At 47.2% G+C, this 15368-nt stretch overlaps 1 protein-coding gene across 1 annotated transcript in view; it reads right to left on the minus strand.

Moving 5' to 3' along the window:
- The window catches only part of LOC137306057 (tyrosine-protein kinase receptor UFO-like), a 162655-nt gene that overhangs the window by 89279 nt on the left and 58008 nt on the right, over positions 1-15368 (minus strand). Inside the window, exons 5-6 of the mRNA XM_067975103.1 lie at positions 9152-9232; positions 1131-1246 (exon numbers count right to left, since the gene is read on the minus strand). Coding sequence (XP_067831204.1) covers positions 1131-1246; positions 9152-9232 — 197 coding nt within the window. The remainder of the gene's footprint in view (positions 1-1130; positions 1247-9151; positions 9233-15368) is intronic.

The raw sequence follows: 15368 nt of genomic DNA on the forward strand, positions 1-15368 counted from the left end.
ACTGGGAGTGTTTACAGAGGTGCAAGCTGCAGCTGGTTTTGGCCAGGAGCTGCGGTTAATTTACTGGCTATTCCTGTTCTTCAGTCTCTCAAAGAGACAGCATTCAGGATATTAACGGTCAACGTTACTAAATATTTGCTCGCTACTTTTACTATATTTGCCCCGTGGCTCTGTTTGACACTGTACTGCAGTCAGATGAATTTTACTCAACAGCAGTTGGCTTTAAACGGTTCGCTCCGCAAAAATTCAAAGAACTTTTCCTAACCCACGATGGTGGGTTCAAGCCCCACTTCGTGGACTTGAGCACTTAATCCAGGCCGACACTTCAGCGCAGTACTGAGGCATTAAACTGAGGCCCCGTCTGCCCGTTCAGGTGGATGTTAAAGATCCCGTGGCAGTATTGGAAGGAGAGTAGGGGAGTTCTCCCCGAAGTCCTGGCTAACATCCCTTCTTCAACCAACACCATCAAAAAACCGATTATCTGGCCACTCATTTCATTTGCTGTTTGTGGGATCTTGCTGTGCGCAACTTGGCTGCCATGCTTGTCTACATTATAACAGTGACCGCACTTCAAAAGTACTTTATTGGCTGTGAAGTGCTTTGGGACGTGCTGAGGGTGTGAAAGGCACGATATGTTCTTTCTTTTATTCAAAACCACTGGACTCTCCTTGTTCTTGAGGAATTTTAGCTGTATTCAGTTTACTTTTTCTTGCCAGCTTTATCCCCACCTTTTAGCAGGAGCCTCACCTATGGCCTAGTCCCTGCACTTTAAAACTTAAAGGGGCAGGAATGGGGTCGGGTTGCCCGATGCTGAGGCCCAGGACGCTCCCTTGTACATAGTGGGCCCCACTCACACCTTTACTTGATGTGGGGGTCTAATGCCTTGAGATGATTTACACTTTGACAGCAGCCCAGGGTTAGAAAGACTTGCAGATTTATACAGTGCCTTCCACCACCTCAGGACATCCCAAAGCACTTTACAGCCAATTAAGTACTTTTGAAGCGTAGTCACTGTTGTAATATAGGAAACACAGCAGCTTGACTCGAACCCACGACCTTCTGGCTCAGAGGTGAGAGAGCTACCCACTGAGCTACGGATGATACACTTGTCTACGTTTGGTGGTTTTTACCTGGACAGTGCAGGAGGTGATTGGAGAGAAGCCACTGAAGCCGACGTTCCAAGAGACACCCAGAGCGCGGGAGCTTGTGAAGGTCACCGTCACGTTTTCTGGCTTGTCTGGTAGAACTAGAAGAGAAAGTATGAGTTACCCAAACTTCACCACAACTCAACCAAAACACAGCCTGCCCCACTTCCCATTTGCGATGCCTTTCGACTTATATGGGGTTCAGAGGCTCTTCCCTCCTCCTTCCCCATCCCAATTTTTCCCCCTTCCTCTCCTGAAGGTGCCCCTCTTGCCCATTCACCATATGTGAGCCTAGGCAGTGAGTGCCAACAGTTTGCTTAACTATTGGGAGGGACAGGTTGCATAAATTATGAGGACAAGTTGCACAGACTAGGCTTGTATTCCCTCGAGTATAGAAGATTAAGGGGTGATCTAATTGAGGTGTTTACGATGTTTAAAGGAGTTGATATGGTAGATAGAGAGAAACTATTTCCTCTGGTAGGGGAGTCCAGAACAAGGGGGCATAACCTTAAAATTAGAGCTCGGCCGTTCAGGGGTGATGTCAGGAAGCACTTCTTCACACAAAGGGGAGTGGAAATCTGGAACTCTCTCCCTCTGTTGAGGCTGGGGGTCAATTGAAAATTTCAAAACTGAGACTGACAGATTTTTGTTAGGAAAGAGTATTAAGGGTTACGGAATCAAGGTGAGTAAATGGAGTTGAGATACAGATCAGCCATGATCTAACTGAATGGCGGAACAGGCTCGAGGGGCTGAATGGCCTACTCTGGTTTCTACGTTCCCATGAGTCCAACCTGGCCTCAGCCAATATCCACACACTTTTCAGCTCAAGTCACTGGATTGTGCTCAGGAGCAGGAATCCTGGCTGATTCATCCCCTCCCTCCCCAAAGCCTATGGGCACTGAGACTCACTAAGCCGCCCTGACTGAAATCAGCTAATGGCACAGATCGGGAAGTGAACCTGAAATGTTCTCGTGTGAATGGATCAGTTCCACAACAAGTGGAACACCGTCAGCCACTGGGCCAGCCAAGAGTTCAGGGTTATCCTCAAATCCTGCATCGGCAGGCCGCTCAGCAATACTGTGGATTTCCTCCTGGAATTTGGCGCGTGGCTGAATTCCTGAACGCCATCGCATCGCTGAGTGAAGGCTACCTGCTACCACGGGGAAAGAGGGAAATGAGAGAAAGAAAAGAAAAAGACTTGCATTTATATAGTGCCTTTCACCACCTCAGGACCCCCAAAAGAGCTTTACAGCCAATGAAGTGTACTTTTGAAGTGGTAGTCACTGTTGTAATGTAGGAAACGTGGCAGCCAATTTGCACACAGCTAGTCCCTTAAACAGCAATGAGATAATAACCAGATAATCTGATTTAGTGATGTTGGTTGAGGGATAAATATTGACCAGGACCCCGGGGAGAACTTCCCTGCTCTTCTTTGAATAGTGCCATGGAATCTTTTACATCCACCTGAGAGGACATCCAAAAAATGGCACCTCTGACAGTGCAGCACTCCATCAGTACAGTACTGAAATGTCAGCCTGGATTGAGTGCTCAAGTCTCTAGAGTGGGACTCGAACCCACAACATTCTGACTCAGAAGCGAGAGAGCTACCCACAGAGCCATGGCTGACACATGGGGTGGGTAAAACCCTCCTTGGAATGAGAGAGAGAATGCAAGGGTGAGAGGGAGCTTGCAAGAGAGAGAGAATGCAAGAGAGAGAAAATGTGAGAGGGAGAATGAGAAATGTGAGAGAGAAAATGTGAAAGAGAAAATGTGAGCGAGAGAGAGAATAAAAGAGAGAGAAAAAGAAAGAGGCTCCAGGGCCAGGCTCACATACACCTCTCAACCACTGGCAAAGTAGAATGGGCCTATACTCTCTGGAGTTTAGAAGAATGAGAGGTGATCTCATCGAAACATATAAGATTCTGAGGGGGCTTAACAGGGTAGATGCTGAGAAGCTGTTTCCCCTAGCTGGAGAGTCCAGAACTAGGGGGCACAGTCTCAGGATAAGGGGGCGGCTATTTAAGACGGAGATGAGGAGGACTTTCTTCACTCAGAGGGATGTGAATCTTTGGAATTCTCTACCCCAGAGGGCTGTGGATGCTGAGTCGTTGAGTATATTCAAGATTGAGATGGATAGATTTTTGGAATCTAAGGGAATCAAAGGATATGGGGATCAGTCGGGAAGGGGGAGTTGAGGTCATAGATTAGCCAGGATCTTACTGAATGGCAGAGCAAGCTCGAGGGGCCGTATGGCCTACACCTGCTCCTATTTCTTATGTTCCTATGTTCTTAGAGAGAATGCAAGAGAGACAATGCAAGAGAGAGAAAACATGAGAGCGAATGAGAGAGAGAATACAAGAGAGAGAATACAAGAGAGAGAAAATGTGAGAGAAAGAGAGAATGCAAGGGAGGGAGAGAGAATGCAAGAGGGAGAATGCAAGAGAGAGAGAATGCAAGAGGGAGAATGCAAGAGAGAGAAAACATGAGAGAGAGAGAATGCAAGAGGGAGAATGCAAGAGAGAGAGAAAATATGAGAGAGAGAGAATGCAAGAGGGAGAATGCGAGAGAGAGAAAACATGAGAAAGAGAGAGAATGAGAGAGAGAATAAAAGAGAGAGAGAAAGAAAGAGACTCTAGGGCTAGGCTGACATACACCTCTCAGTCACTGGCAAAGAACAATAGTTGGAGACCTTGGACAAGGCTGGCCCACAGCTGGGGAGTGTACATGGCATGGGAAGATCAGGGACGGACGGAACCCTCACAATGAAAGGAACAGCCTTGTTGTAACCTCTCTTCCGTATTAATCATTTTACGCTCAGATGTCAACTGACAAATCCCACTGAGATCAGTAATAAAATTTGGGATCTATAAGTCATGACTATATAAGTTGGGATCCAAGACTTGTACAGTTTAAACGATGCACGGCTCGAGCTTGACGTTTTTTATTTAGTGAGGCCCGAGAGGATTACCAAACTGCCATCCAACACAGCAAGTGCAACAGTTCCAACTAACCGATATGTGAAACTGGTTTGAACCCTTACCTCAGAGTGCTTATACTGCTAAAATAACACTCTGCTGAGTTTTGTCGGCTCCCAGGTCATTTTCAGCACAGATTTTAGCCGTTGTTCTCTATTTGAGCTGTGTGAAAGTGGGGAGGACAGCAGTGGTGAGCTTGCTGGCGAGGAGGCTTGAGGCCTGTAGGTGGTAGAAAGGTGAAGGAGAGAGCTAGGAAAGAAAATCAGAAGAAAGTGAAAGGAATTTTTTTCAACGAAGAAAAAGCAAGTTAAGGTTTAAAATATGTTTTTACAAAAGTAAAGGAAAAAAAACGTCATAAACAGAGAAAGAAAGATGGAAGAACTGGCAGTTACAAAGGTAGGCCTCAAAGCAGCCTGATTCTAGTGGAGGGTTTTCAATACAGTACAATAAAGTTCAAACACAGCCAAAGAAAAAAATAAATCTGTTTTCTTTATGGAAGCGGCAGTGTTGAGTGTCACTTTTGTGCTCTTGTTGAAGGCGGGGATGAAAGCTTTTCCCGAATGGATAGATCCCTTCACTGAGGAGCCTGCCAAAGGAATGAATGCATGCAGCTGCCAAGGAGCAAAAGAAAAACAGGCTCTGCTAACGAGCCATGCGCTGGAGAATAACAGCAGCTTCTCAACTAATGCTGTAAACAGCCGAGTAAGACAAAGAACGGACTGTACTGCCCTGCGCCTGGGATCTCTGAAGGTTACTGCAGTGGCTGCCCAGTACTGACAAACAGGCCAAGGGCAGCTCATTGAGGAGTATCAGGAGACTGCTGATGAGCTGAGGGGGGGATGGGGGGAGGGAGAATTGACTGGAATGCCATCTGTCAGGGGAACTGTCCGCGCCCAGCTGGAATGGGGCACTGGAGTGCCAGTGTGCTGTGCCACCTCAGCAGGGATCTAGGCTCAGTGCCCTCGTCCCACTCAATTGCTGATTTCAAAACTTGTGAAGAGGATGATTCCAGCCCGAGGTCTGGCAGTCAAGCAACAGCTCGTGGGCACATGGACCGGGGGGAAGAGAAGGATTCGAATTAGCAGCCTGAAATGCAATTAAATAATAATGTTTGGGGGGGAAGGACAAAGGGAACGGCAGTGAGGGGGACACAGAGGAACACACAATGAGGGGGGAGACAGTGGGGCACACAGCGAGGGGGAGACAGACAGAGGAGCACACAGTGAGGGGGGCGACAGACAGAGGGGCGCACGGTGAGGGGGGAGACAGAGGGGCGCACGGTGAGGGGGAGACAGACAGAGGAGCACACAGTGAGGGGGAGACAGACAGAGGGCACACAGTGAAGGGGGGGAAACAGAGGGGTAGACAGTGAGGGGGAGACAGAGGGGCACACAGTGAGGGGGGAGACAGACAGAGGAGCACACAGTGAGGGGGAGACAGACAGAGGGCAGACAGTGAGGGGGAGACAGAGGGGCAGACAGTGAGGGGGGAGACAGACAGAGGGCACACAGTGAAGGAGGGGAAACAGAGGGGCAGACAGTGAGGGGGGAGACAGACAGAGGGCACACAGTGAAGGAGGGGAAACAGAGGGGCAGACAGTGAGAAGGAGACAAAGGTAGGAAGACAGTGAGTTTCACACAAAGACACAGCCATTAAGTGTGAAAGAGGCATAACCAAGATTGTCGTTATCTTAACACACGTGTCATCATTGGGATTAAAAATAAGGCCGATTAGAATTCGGGGCCAGAGAGACAGAGACACAAAAAGAATGAGGACATTAGAAAGGGAGAGGTGCAGGATGAGAACAAAAGAAACAGAGACAGAGACCAAAGGATGGAGATAAAAATGAGAGAGATCCAAGGCCTTTAGCCAGAAACAGCGGCTCAAAAACAGTATTACAGCCATCAGCTGTTGACTGCACTAAGGACTGTAGGGCTGTTCCAAACCCTGTTCAGTGAGGACTCTATGTTCACTCCCTCACCCAGTCACAGCAGCACACCGATCGGAAAATACATCCCTGAGCATTCAAAACAGCCCCCGTCAAACCCTTCCAAGAAACGCAATACATTTCAACAAATGTAAGGTACCCTCTTGACACTTGACAGCTCCAGGGGTAGATAGGGAGAAACTGTTTCCATTGGCAGAAGGGTCAGTAACCAGGGGACACAGATTTAAGACATTTGGCAAAAGAACCAGGGGGGAGATGAGGAGATTTTTTTTTTACGCAGCGAGTTGTTATGATCTGGGGGGGGCACGCCTTGCTGAAAGGGTGTCTCCCCCCTCAATGTGTGCCCCTCTGTCTTCCCCCTCTTTCAAAAGGGAATTGGATAAATACTTGAAAGGGGAAGAAAATTTGCAGGGCTGTGGGGAAAGAGCAGAGGGAGTGGGACTAACTGAATAACTATTTCATAGAGCTGGCACAGGCATGATGGGCCGAACAGTCTCCTTCTGCGCTGTAAGATTTTGTGAAAAGTTGCTTTGTGTTTGGAGACAGTGAGTGACAGCAAACTGTTCATCAGGTGAGGTAGAGAGTTGCTGATGTCCAGTCTTATCCTGCCTACGCTCCAGAATCTTCCAGCAGGAATCCATAGTATCATCGAATCATAGTATGCTGCAGCACAGAAGGAGGCCATTCAGCCCATCGTGCCCGTGGAAGAACTATGCAATTAGTCCCACTCCCCCGGCTGATTTCTTTCTCCTCCCTCCTTAGATCGGGGACTATGAGGCCGATCACATTGCTGGTGCCCCCTGGCTAGGATCACGGAGGAGCCCGATTGGTGTGGCTCACTATCACATTGGGCAGTGCATTACCCACAGGATCCTCAGCAGCCCCCACCACCCCCGCCCCCGCCCCCACCCCCCCCCCACCGCCCCATGTGGAACTTTTATCTGCCGGTCACTGAGCTGTCACAGGGTGAGGGATGAGGGGTCACAGTTAGAAGCTTTTTATTAAAAAAAGTCAGACAATTAAAGAATTTATAACTTTCTCAAATATCCTTTTGTTCCGTCTATTCCAAACCATTTTCTCGATCACCGTTAATCCTGAGATATTATTAACCACACAGCCTTGAATGAGTTACACAGCCTGACAGTGTGATATAGCGTACACACTTGATGCTGAATCATCTCTGTGTTTATGGCTGTATCCCTGCCGCTGATCATTTAGTTCCTGCGAGTTGTTGGGTCCAGTAACTTCTTCCCTCCTGTAACCCAGTGACATCACTATCGCTCACCGTTTAAACAAATAAGGTACTTAAACTCAGGAAGAAAAGACGGAAGTATTGAATCGAGCTCTGTTTGATCCTTTTAATTGAAGGTATCCAGATGGTGAGAATGCTTCTTTAAATAAACTCACGAGGGCGTGCTGTCACTCACATGAGGGCGCGCTGTCACTCACACGAGGGCGCGCTGTCACTCTCACGAGGGCGCGCTGTCACTCACACGAGGGCGCGCTGTCAGTCTCACGAGGACGTGCTGTCACTCACACGAGGACGCGTGTCACTCACACGAGGACCCGCAGTCACTCTCACGAGGGCGTGCGGTGTCACTTTCATGAGGTAGCACTGTGCTACTCTCAGCAGCTGATTACAGAGTGACACTAGCTGTGAACTAGGCAGCAGGCTGGCCTTGGTATTTTAAAGAGTTAGCTCCTTGCCCTCCCTCTACCCTCTGCCCTCCCTCCGCCCTCCTCTCCTCCATTAACTCCACCGTGGGGACAAGTTCCCACTCTGTTGAAATGAAGACCAATCACACTGTCTCCTACACTAACTCATTCTTTCCCAAGACCTCAAACTATAGAGCCCCTCCCCTCCCACACAATGTTCTGCTCCCTCTGCTCCATGCTGACATCCTCCTGATTTTACTTTGCTCGAAGCTTCAGGTCTCTGAGGTGTGGGTCATTCCACACAGGCAGAATCTGAACTGACTGTCGCTGAAGCCGTAAGGATAAATGTTAAACTCCTTGTGGGATACTCACCTGTGGGCCTCATCACAGCCTGTGTGACAATCCCTCAGTCCTCATCACTCCCTATGGGACACTCCATCCTGAGTTCTCGTCACTCCCTGTGACACACTCATTCAGGCCTAAGCAGTTTGATGGATTCCCTTTCAAACCCATAGAAATGAATAGGATGACATCTGATCTCATGTGTAAATCAATGATGGGAACACCAAGTTCCCCTCCAAGTCACACACCATCCTGACTTGGACATATGTCGCTGTTCCTTCATCATTGCTGGGTCAAAAACCTATTACCCCCTACCTAACAGCATTGTGGGTACAAGGAAAGGGTTAATTCTTAACCTTTAGCTTTTGCCTGTTAAGTAAATTTCTGTTCAAATGGCAGTTTAAATCAAAAGGAATTCCAGTCAGAGAGCTTTAGCTGATAACAAGTTAACGTGCAGACACAGAACAAGCAGGGGCAGTCTTAGCTGATAAGAGATTTAGCAATACAACAAACTCTCTTTGTTAGCTTTAGCCTTGAAAAGGCATCCGCCATAGATCTGGAAAATTAGGGAGTGTGTCAAGTTATGGGGAATTATTCTTGTTAAAATTGAAGTCCAGCTAATTGGATGATGTAATACTTTGAAATTTGCGGATTCTCACTTAGCCAGAGAAAAGGTATAAAAAGAGGGGGGTTAGAACAGATGCTTCAGAATTTGACAAGGCTTGATCAGCTGTTAAGCCTTCGAGCTCGAAACTGTGATGTGGTGAATTCTCCGGTACCTTGGACCGTAAGTGTGACCCTAAGTATATGCATAACTATTATTAACATATGCTTAATTCCTATGAAAGTCAATAAATGTCTTTGAACCCCATTATCTTGCAATCACTTACAAACTTATAAGTAAGAACGTCCATTCCCTAATGGTGGGAGTACCTTGACCACATGGACTGCAGCGGTTCAAGGGGAAGGGCACGCTGTCTCAGGCTATCGATGGCGGACATTAATTGCCAGCGAGGCCCACACCCCCAGAATGAATATAAAAGAAAACCCTGTTTAAAACAAAAGCCATGGAGAGGTCCACCTACGTCTGATGGTCGCTGTCCTGGAGGTGGCCACTCCTTTGCTGTTGTGCGCTTCGCAACGGAAGGTCGTTGGCTTGTTTAATCCTAAAGGGAATAAACAGGAGTTAGTCTCGTTGACAGGAAACAAGCTCGGGGTCCTGCACAGATACATATAGAAAGAAAAAAAGAACTCTCATTTATGTAGCGCCTTTCACGTCCACAGGACGTCCCAACGCACTTTACAGCCAATTAAGTACTTTAAGTAGTCACTATTGTAATGTAGGAAACATGGCAGCCAATTTGCACACAGCAAGGTCCCACAAACAGCAATGTGATAATGACCAAATCAACCGTTTTTTAGTGATGGATAAATATTGGCCAGGAGTCTGCTGCTCTTCTTCAAAATAGTGTCGTGGGATCTTTTATGTGCACCTGATAGAGCAGATGGGGCCTTGGTTTAACATCTCATCCAAAAGACAACACTTCCAACAGTGCAGCATTCCCTCGCTGCATTGGAGTGTCAGCCTGGATTTTGTGCTCAAGTCTCTGGAGTGGGACTATGAACCCACAACCACTCTTGATTTAGAGGCAAGAGTGCTACCAACTGAGCCACGGTTGACACCTAGAGTAACGTCCAAGGAAATCAGCCGTCTTTGGAAGAGGCTTTGGCCAGTCTCCGTTTGGAAATAGCCCCCAGCTCCCCTGGTGGCCCAGTAAGTGGATGCATCACCAGGTGTGATACTGAACCACGCAGCTCAGGAAGATCCCAGGTTTGATTCCCAGTCTGGGCTGAGTTAGCGGATCTCAGCTGGCAATTGAATACTGCAGTTGGCCTCAGTATCCCCAGACTGGGAAGGGGTGGAGGGGATGTAGCCAGATTCCTGTTCCGGATCACAGTGGAGCGGCCCCTGCAGAGAGGGCCTTGTTGTGTGGACACCTGTTGAGGACAGGATTGGCTTTGGCTGGATTGCCCGAATGGTCAGTCTGCCGATACTCAACATCAATGCTCACACACGAAGAATGGGCACTTAGGTGGGGTGTTTGGAGTGTTGCTGGTGCCTAATAGAATTGCTGCACACCAGGAGTAATCAGCCTCAAGGCAAGAGAGAAACAAAGGAAACAGACTGCTTCCACGTATGTATGAATCATTAAAAGCCATCGAACCATAAATCAGCTTAAAATAAGCAAATATCCCCACCATATTTGAACATCCTCAAAACACAAAGTCCATCATGGTGCTCTCCCAACCACCCGACCAGACGGCTTCAGTCTGCATTTGTTTGGATGACTGAGCTCTTCAGGAATCTGTGCTCTGGGTTTATACACAGACACTGAGGGCCCGATTTTAACTCCTGGGCCGGAACGCGGCAAAGCGGACTGAGTGCCCGACCTGGAGTGGCAGTGGGCAGGCTAGGCCCGGTTTTAACAGTTGGGCCTCAGTGGGCTGTCTGCCCACTTTCCCAACCAAAACGGCTGGAAAGTCAGCGGGGAAGAGGCTGCCTGGCCGTTGGAATCAGGGACCTAGGGGAACGCTCCCCTCAAGCCTCGTTGCTAAAGAGAGACTTGCATTTCTATAGCGTCTTTCATGACCTCGGAATGTCTCAAAGCACTTTATAGCCAATGAAGTACTTTTTGAAATGTAGTCATTGTTGCATTGTAGGAAATGCAGCAGCCAATTTGCACACAGCAAGGACCCACAAACAGCAATGTGACAATGACCAGATAATCTGTTTCTTAGTGATGTTGGTTGAGGGATAAGTGGAGTAAGACGACCCACTGATGTGGGGAAGTATAGCATGTTCACTATTTTGTATTATCATGAGAAGTTATAGAATTACATAGAACTTACAGCAAGAATTGGAGGAACGCAGGGCTGGAGGTGGTTACAGAAATAGGGAGGGGCAAGGCCATGGAGGAAATTGAAAACAAGGGTGAAAGTTTTAAAATCGAGGCATTGCCGGCCCGGGAGCCAATGTAGGTTAGCGAGCACAGGGGTGATGGGTGAGCAAAGGTTTGACCGAAATCCTCATGGCAGCATGACTGAGACCTGCACAGTACGTTCACCCATTTGGATTCGTCAACGTGAGGATTGAAACCATGCCAACTCAGCAGCTCTCCGTTGGCATTAACAAAGCCCCTTTACCCCAAGATGCCAAGAAATTCTTCTTCGCACAAAGACTGATCGCCACTTAGAATGGATTTCTAGGTAGGGAAGTGCAGGCAAAAGCTGTAGAATTACTTACGAGATAGATGCTCTGATGGGTAAGGGTGGGGGACTGTAGGTTTTTCTAAATGGATGAGCAACAAAGAACTGAATGTCTTCCCTCGTCTGCCTCTATCTTGTGGTGTATTCGGGCTAGGTTTGAAGCAAGGTCCCAGAGGTGAACGAGCAGATTGAACTCATTACACCATCCAGCCCCCGACCCGTTACTTGTTGATCTGAATGAGCTCTCTATAATAAGGACTGCATCTAGTCTGGGTGCACGCCTCCAGCAGATGTTGGTACAGCTGTAATAACTCAACTACACAGACAAAATGTGATGATGCATTAGATGAAAACAGATAAGGTTCCACTTAAATTTCAGAGAGTTCTGTCAAAGAAGCGATAAGAAAATTTTCATGACATCCCCTGGCACCGTGCCAACCTGCACAGCACCATTTTCATAGCCATATCAATGCCAATGGAGAGCTGCCGAGTTGGCACGGTTTGAATTTTTGCGTTGATGAATCCAAAAAGGTGAACGTACTGTGCAGGTCTCAGGGCCTCTTCACCTCAATCATGCTGCCACAAGGATTTCAGAACAGGGTAATGGTGGGTGTCAAACCTCTGTCCACTTCAACTGTGTAAAAACACTCAGCATCAACTGGGAGTTTGAGGCCTGGCGCTGCTAGCGGCTGCAACTTGAGGTAATGAATTAGGAATTTTGGGAGTGAAATTAGACATGGGCGGAGATGCAAAACAGGCAGAATCACTTTTACTGCCCGTTATACAATACGCCCATTATACAACACGTCCATTATACAACACGTCCATTATACAACACGTCCATTATACAACACGCCTGATATTCACTTCCATTGAAGGTGATGGAATCAAATATCAGGTGGGGCATATAATGGGCTAGGCGTATAACTAGCGGGGTGTGTAACGGGTGGCCGATGAGATACGGCCCGTTTTGCATCCCCACCCACGTCCAATTTTACCCCCATTGACTTAAGTTTGACTTTTCCTATTGATTATTGGTGCTAAATACACTATATTTAGCAACAGATCAACAGGCACCGCACTTCAAAGAAGCATTTTGAGACATTTCCGTAGGGATAAAATTTTAATCTTCACTACCTGGACAGTGATTTGACAGAACAGATGGCTCGCCCGTGGTAGAGCCTGAACGGAATGGAATGTAAATTGGGTGGGTTCTGTAAAGGTCGGGCAAAATGCTCCCCCTGGTTACCACCAGGCTATGAAGGCGAAGATTTACCCCGTAAGGTGTTATATAAATCCAGGTCTGTCTTTTCAAAGCTTAACAAAGTATCAGCTGTGCCTCAGTTAATAGCATGCCTACTTCTGAGTCTAAAGGTTGTTGGTTCAAAGACCCACTACAGAGACTTCAGCATATAATCTAAACTGACACAGCACGGTTCTAAGGGAGTGCTGCACTGTAGGAGGTGCTGTCTGGCAGATGAGATATTAAACCCAGGTTTTGTCTGCCCTCTCAATTAGATGTAAAAGATCCCATGGCACTATCTGCAGAACAGTAGGGAGTTCTCCTAGTGTCCTGGCCAATATTTATCCCTCAACCAACACCGAAAAACAGATGATCGGATCATTATCACATTGCTGTTTGTGGGATCTTGCTGTGCACAAATTGGCTGATGTATTTCCTACATTACAACATTGACTACACGTCAAAAAGTACTTCATTGGCTGTAATGCGCTTTGGGACATCCTGAGGTTGTGAAAGGTGCTATTTATATGCAAGTTCTTTCTTTAACATTGATGCCAGTGAAGAAGGACATTGTTTCCTTTTTTTGGTGAAGGAAGAATCTATGAGCAGATTTTTCTATTGTTGTACTTCAGTATATTGGATTGACCGAGGGGGGGGAGAAACTAAATCGAGAAGGGCGGATCGCCCACTGGCAACAGAGCTTGCCCAAGTTCTCACCCATTTAAGCAACCACCAGAAGATGGTTACTCCAACTTTTCCGGCATTACAAGCATGTCATGGAATTCCTGGTAGGAATGCAGATACTAGCAGGGAATCCCCGAGATCAACCAACCCGGAGGATGAAATTCTTGTCATCACTAATTTCAGCCCTCCAATGGGCACATAACCTGCTGACACTCACCAAGATGACTCACACATGAAGAACACCCACCTGGGCAAGGTGCTGGGTGGGCATGAGGTTGGCACATTTTTAAGTGGACCCCAAGATGAGTCAGTGCTTTAGAAGAAGAGGGAAGGAAGAGAGGGGGAATGCAAGCATCTAGATTCAGCAGAAAAGTATCAGAAAAGCTGTCAGGAGATTGTATTTAGCCTGGATTTGTTGGGATGATTTCTTTTAAATTGACTTCCTAGTACATCAAACCTGTTGGATTGGGTCTAAAGAGAGAGTTTGCAGCAAACACCCCAAAATCTCGAAGAAATAAGAAATGGTACCATAATGCCGACTCAAAACTTCCACCTTGCACTGAAGTCAACCCTGGCAATGTAAACTGGAGATCAGAACCCAGCATGGAATGGCTGCCTGAAACTGTCTCCATTTTTGTCCACACTTCATCTCAAAACTATTACAATGGATCAGGGGGCTTGCAAACCATGCCAAGGAATCCAGTGTCATTTCTCACACAGTCTCTCAAACCTGTCCTGCTCATTGAAGGGATGCTCCATGACAAGACTCAACGTTCAAATTAAAAAGCAATTGGTCTCATCCAGGAGGGACACCAACCAAGGAATTAAACAACCAGCGCATGTGGAATCTCGCACATCTGCATTTCTTTCCTCATTTCAAAGATGTCCTGAGTTCCATCCCATGTATTCAAAAGCAGAGCAGCAGAAGTCAAAACACAAGTAAAGTGTCAACACAACCTAAATGCAGCGTAACAAACATCATTTAAAAGCGAAAGATCAAAGGAGCCTTTTATGGCATTGTTGGCATAGTAACAAGCAACAGCCCATTACAACTGAATTATTGCCCATCCTTTCAGTTTCTACGACAGCACCTCACAAACCCGTGACCTCTACCACCTAGAAGGACAAGGGCAGCAGGCGCATGGGAATACCAACACCTCCAAGTTCACCTCCGAGCCACACATCATCCTGAATTGGACATATACCGTCCGTTCCTTCATCGTCGCTGAGTCAAAATCCTGGAACTCCCTACCAGCACTGTGGGAGCACCTTCACACCACGGACTGCAGTGGTTCAAGAAGAAGGCCCACCACTACCTTCTCAAGGGCAACTAGGGATGGGCAATAAATGCCGGCCTTGCTGGTGACGCCCATATCCTGAGAATGAATTTTTAAAAATAGACTACCAGTGTCAATAACACCATCACCTCCCCTTCAGCCCGGGTTATGAATGGGTTAATGAGGAGGTTAGCTTGGGTCCGACAGTTGGATGGTAGGTTATGTCTTCGCGCACATTACAACATACAGGTAAGTATTTTGTTTGCAGTCGAAATCTTCTGTTGTTTTGGCCTTAAAATGATGTTGACTTAGTCATTTTGGTTCTCATTTTTTCTTTGCCTGTGGTCTCTCGATGAATCCCTTATCCCACAAGTTGTAAACCAAAATGATCTCTACCCCGTGCATCCGCCCAGAATTCACAACACGCTACCCTGGCTCATTCTGTGTGAAATTAGGGTTCAAATTGCTTTCACTGGCGTGGCCTGAACATCAGCTGCACGTGTTGGCCTGGGTCAGTCTGAGGCAGCTCCCCGAGTCCAAACTAATCTTAAAACATCTTTAGGTCAAGAGGGACAGCAAATAAATGTAAACTGACCCGAAGTGCCTCAATTCTATTGCACTTTTGAAACTTCTCAAAAACACGGTCACAAAACAGATGCGGCAGCCATCTTGGAGTCAAGTGAGTGCCGATTTCATAGAATCATAGAATAGAATCATAGAATCATACAGCACAGAAGGAGGCCATTCGGCCCATCATGTCTGTGCCGGCTCTTTGAAACAGCTATCCAATTAGTCGCATTCGCCTGCTCTTTCCCCATAGCTCTGCAAATT

This window comes from Heptranchias perlo, chromosome 41, assembly GCF_035084215.1.
Source record: "Heptranchias perlo isolate sHepPer1 chromosome 41, sHepPer1.hap1, whole genome shotgun sequence".
Lineage (NCBI taxonomy): Eukaryota > Metazoa > Chordata > Chondrichthyes > Hexanchiformes > Hexanchidae > Heptranchias > Heptranchias perlo.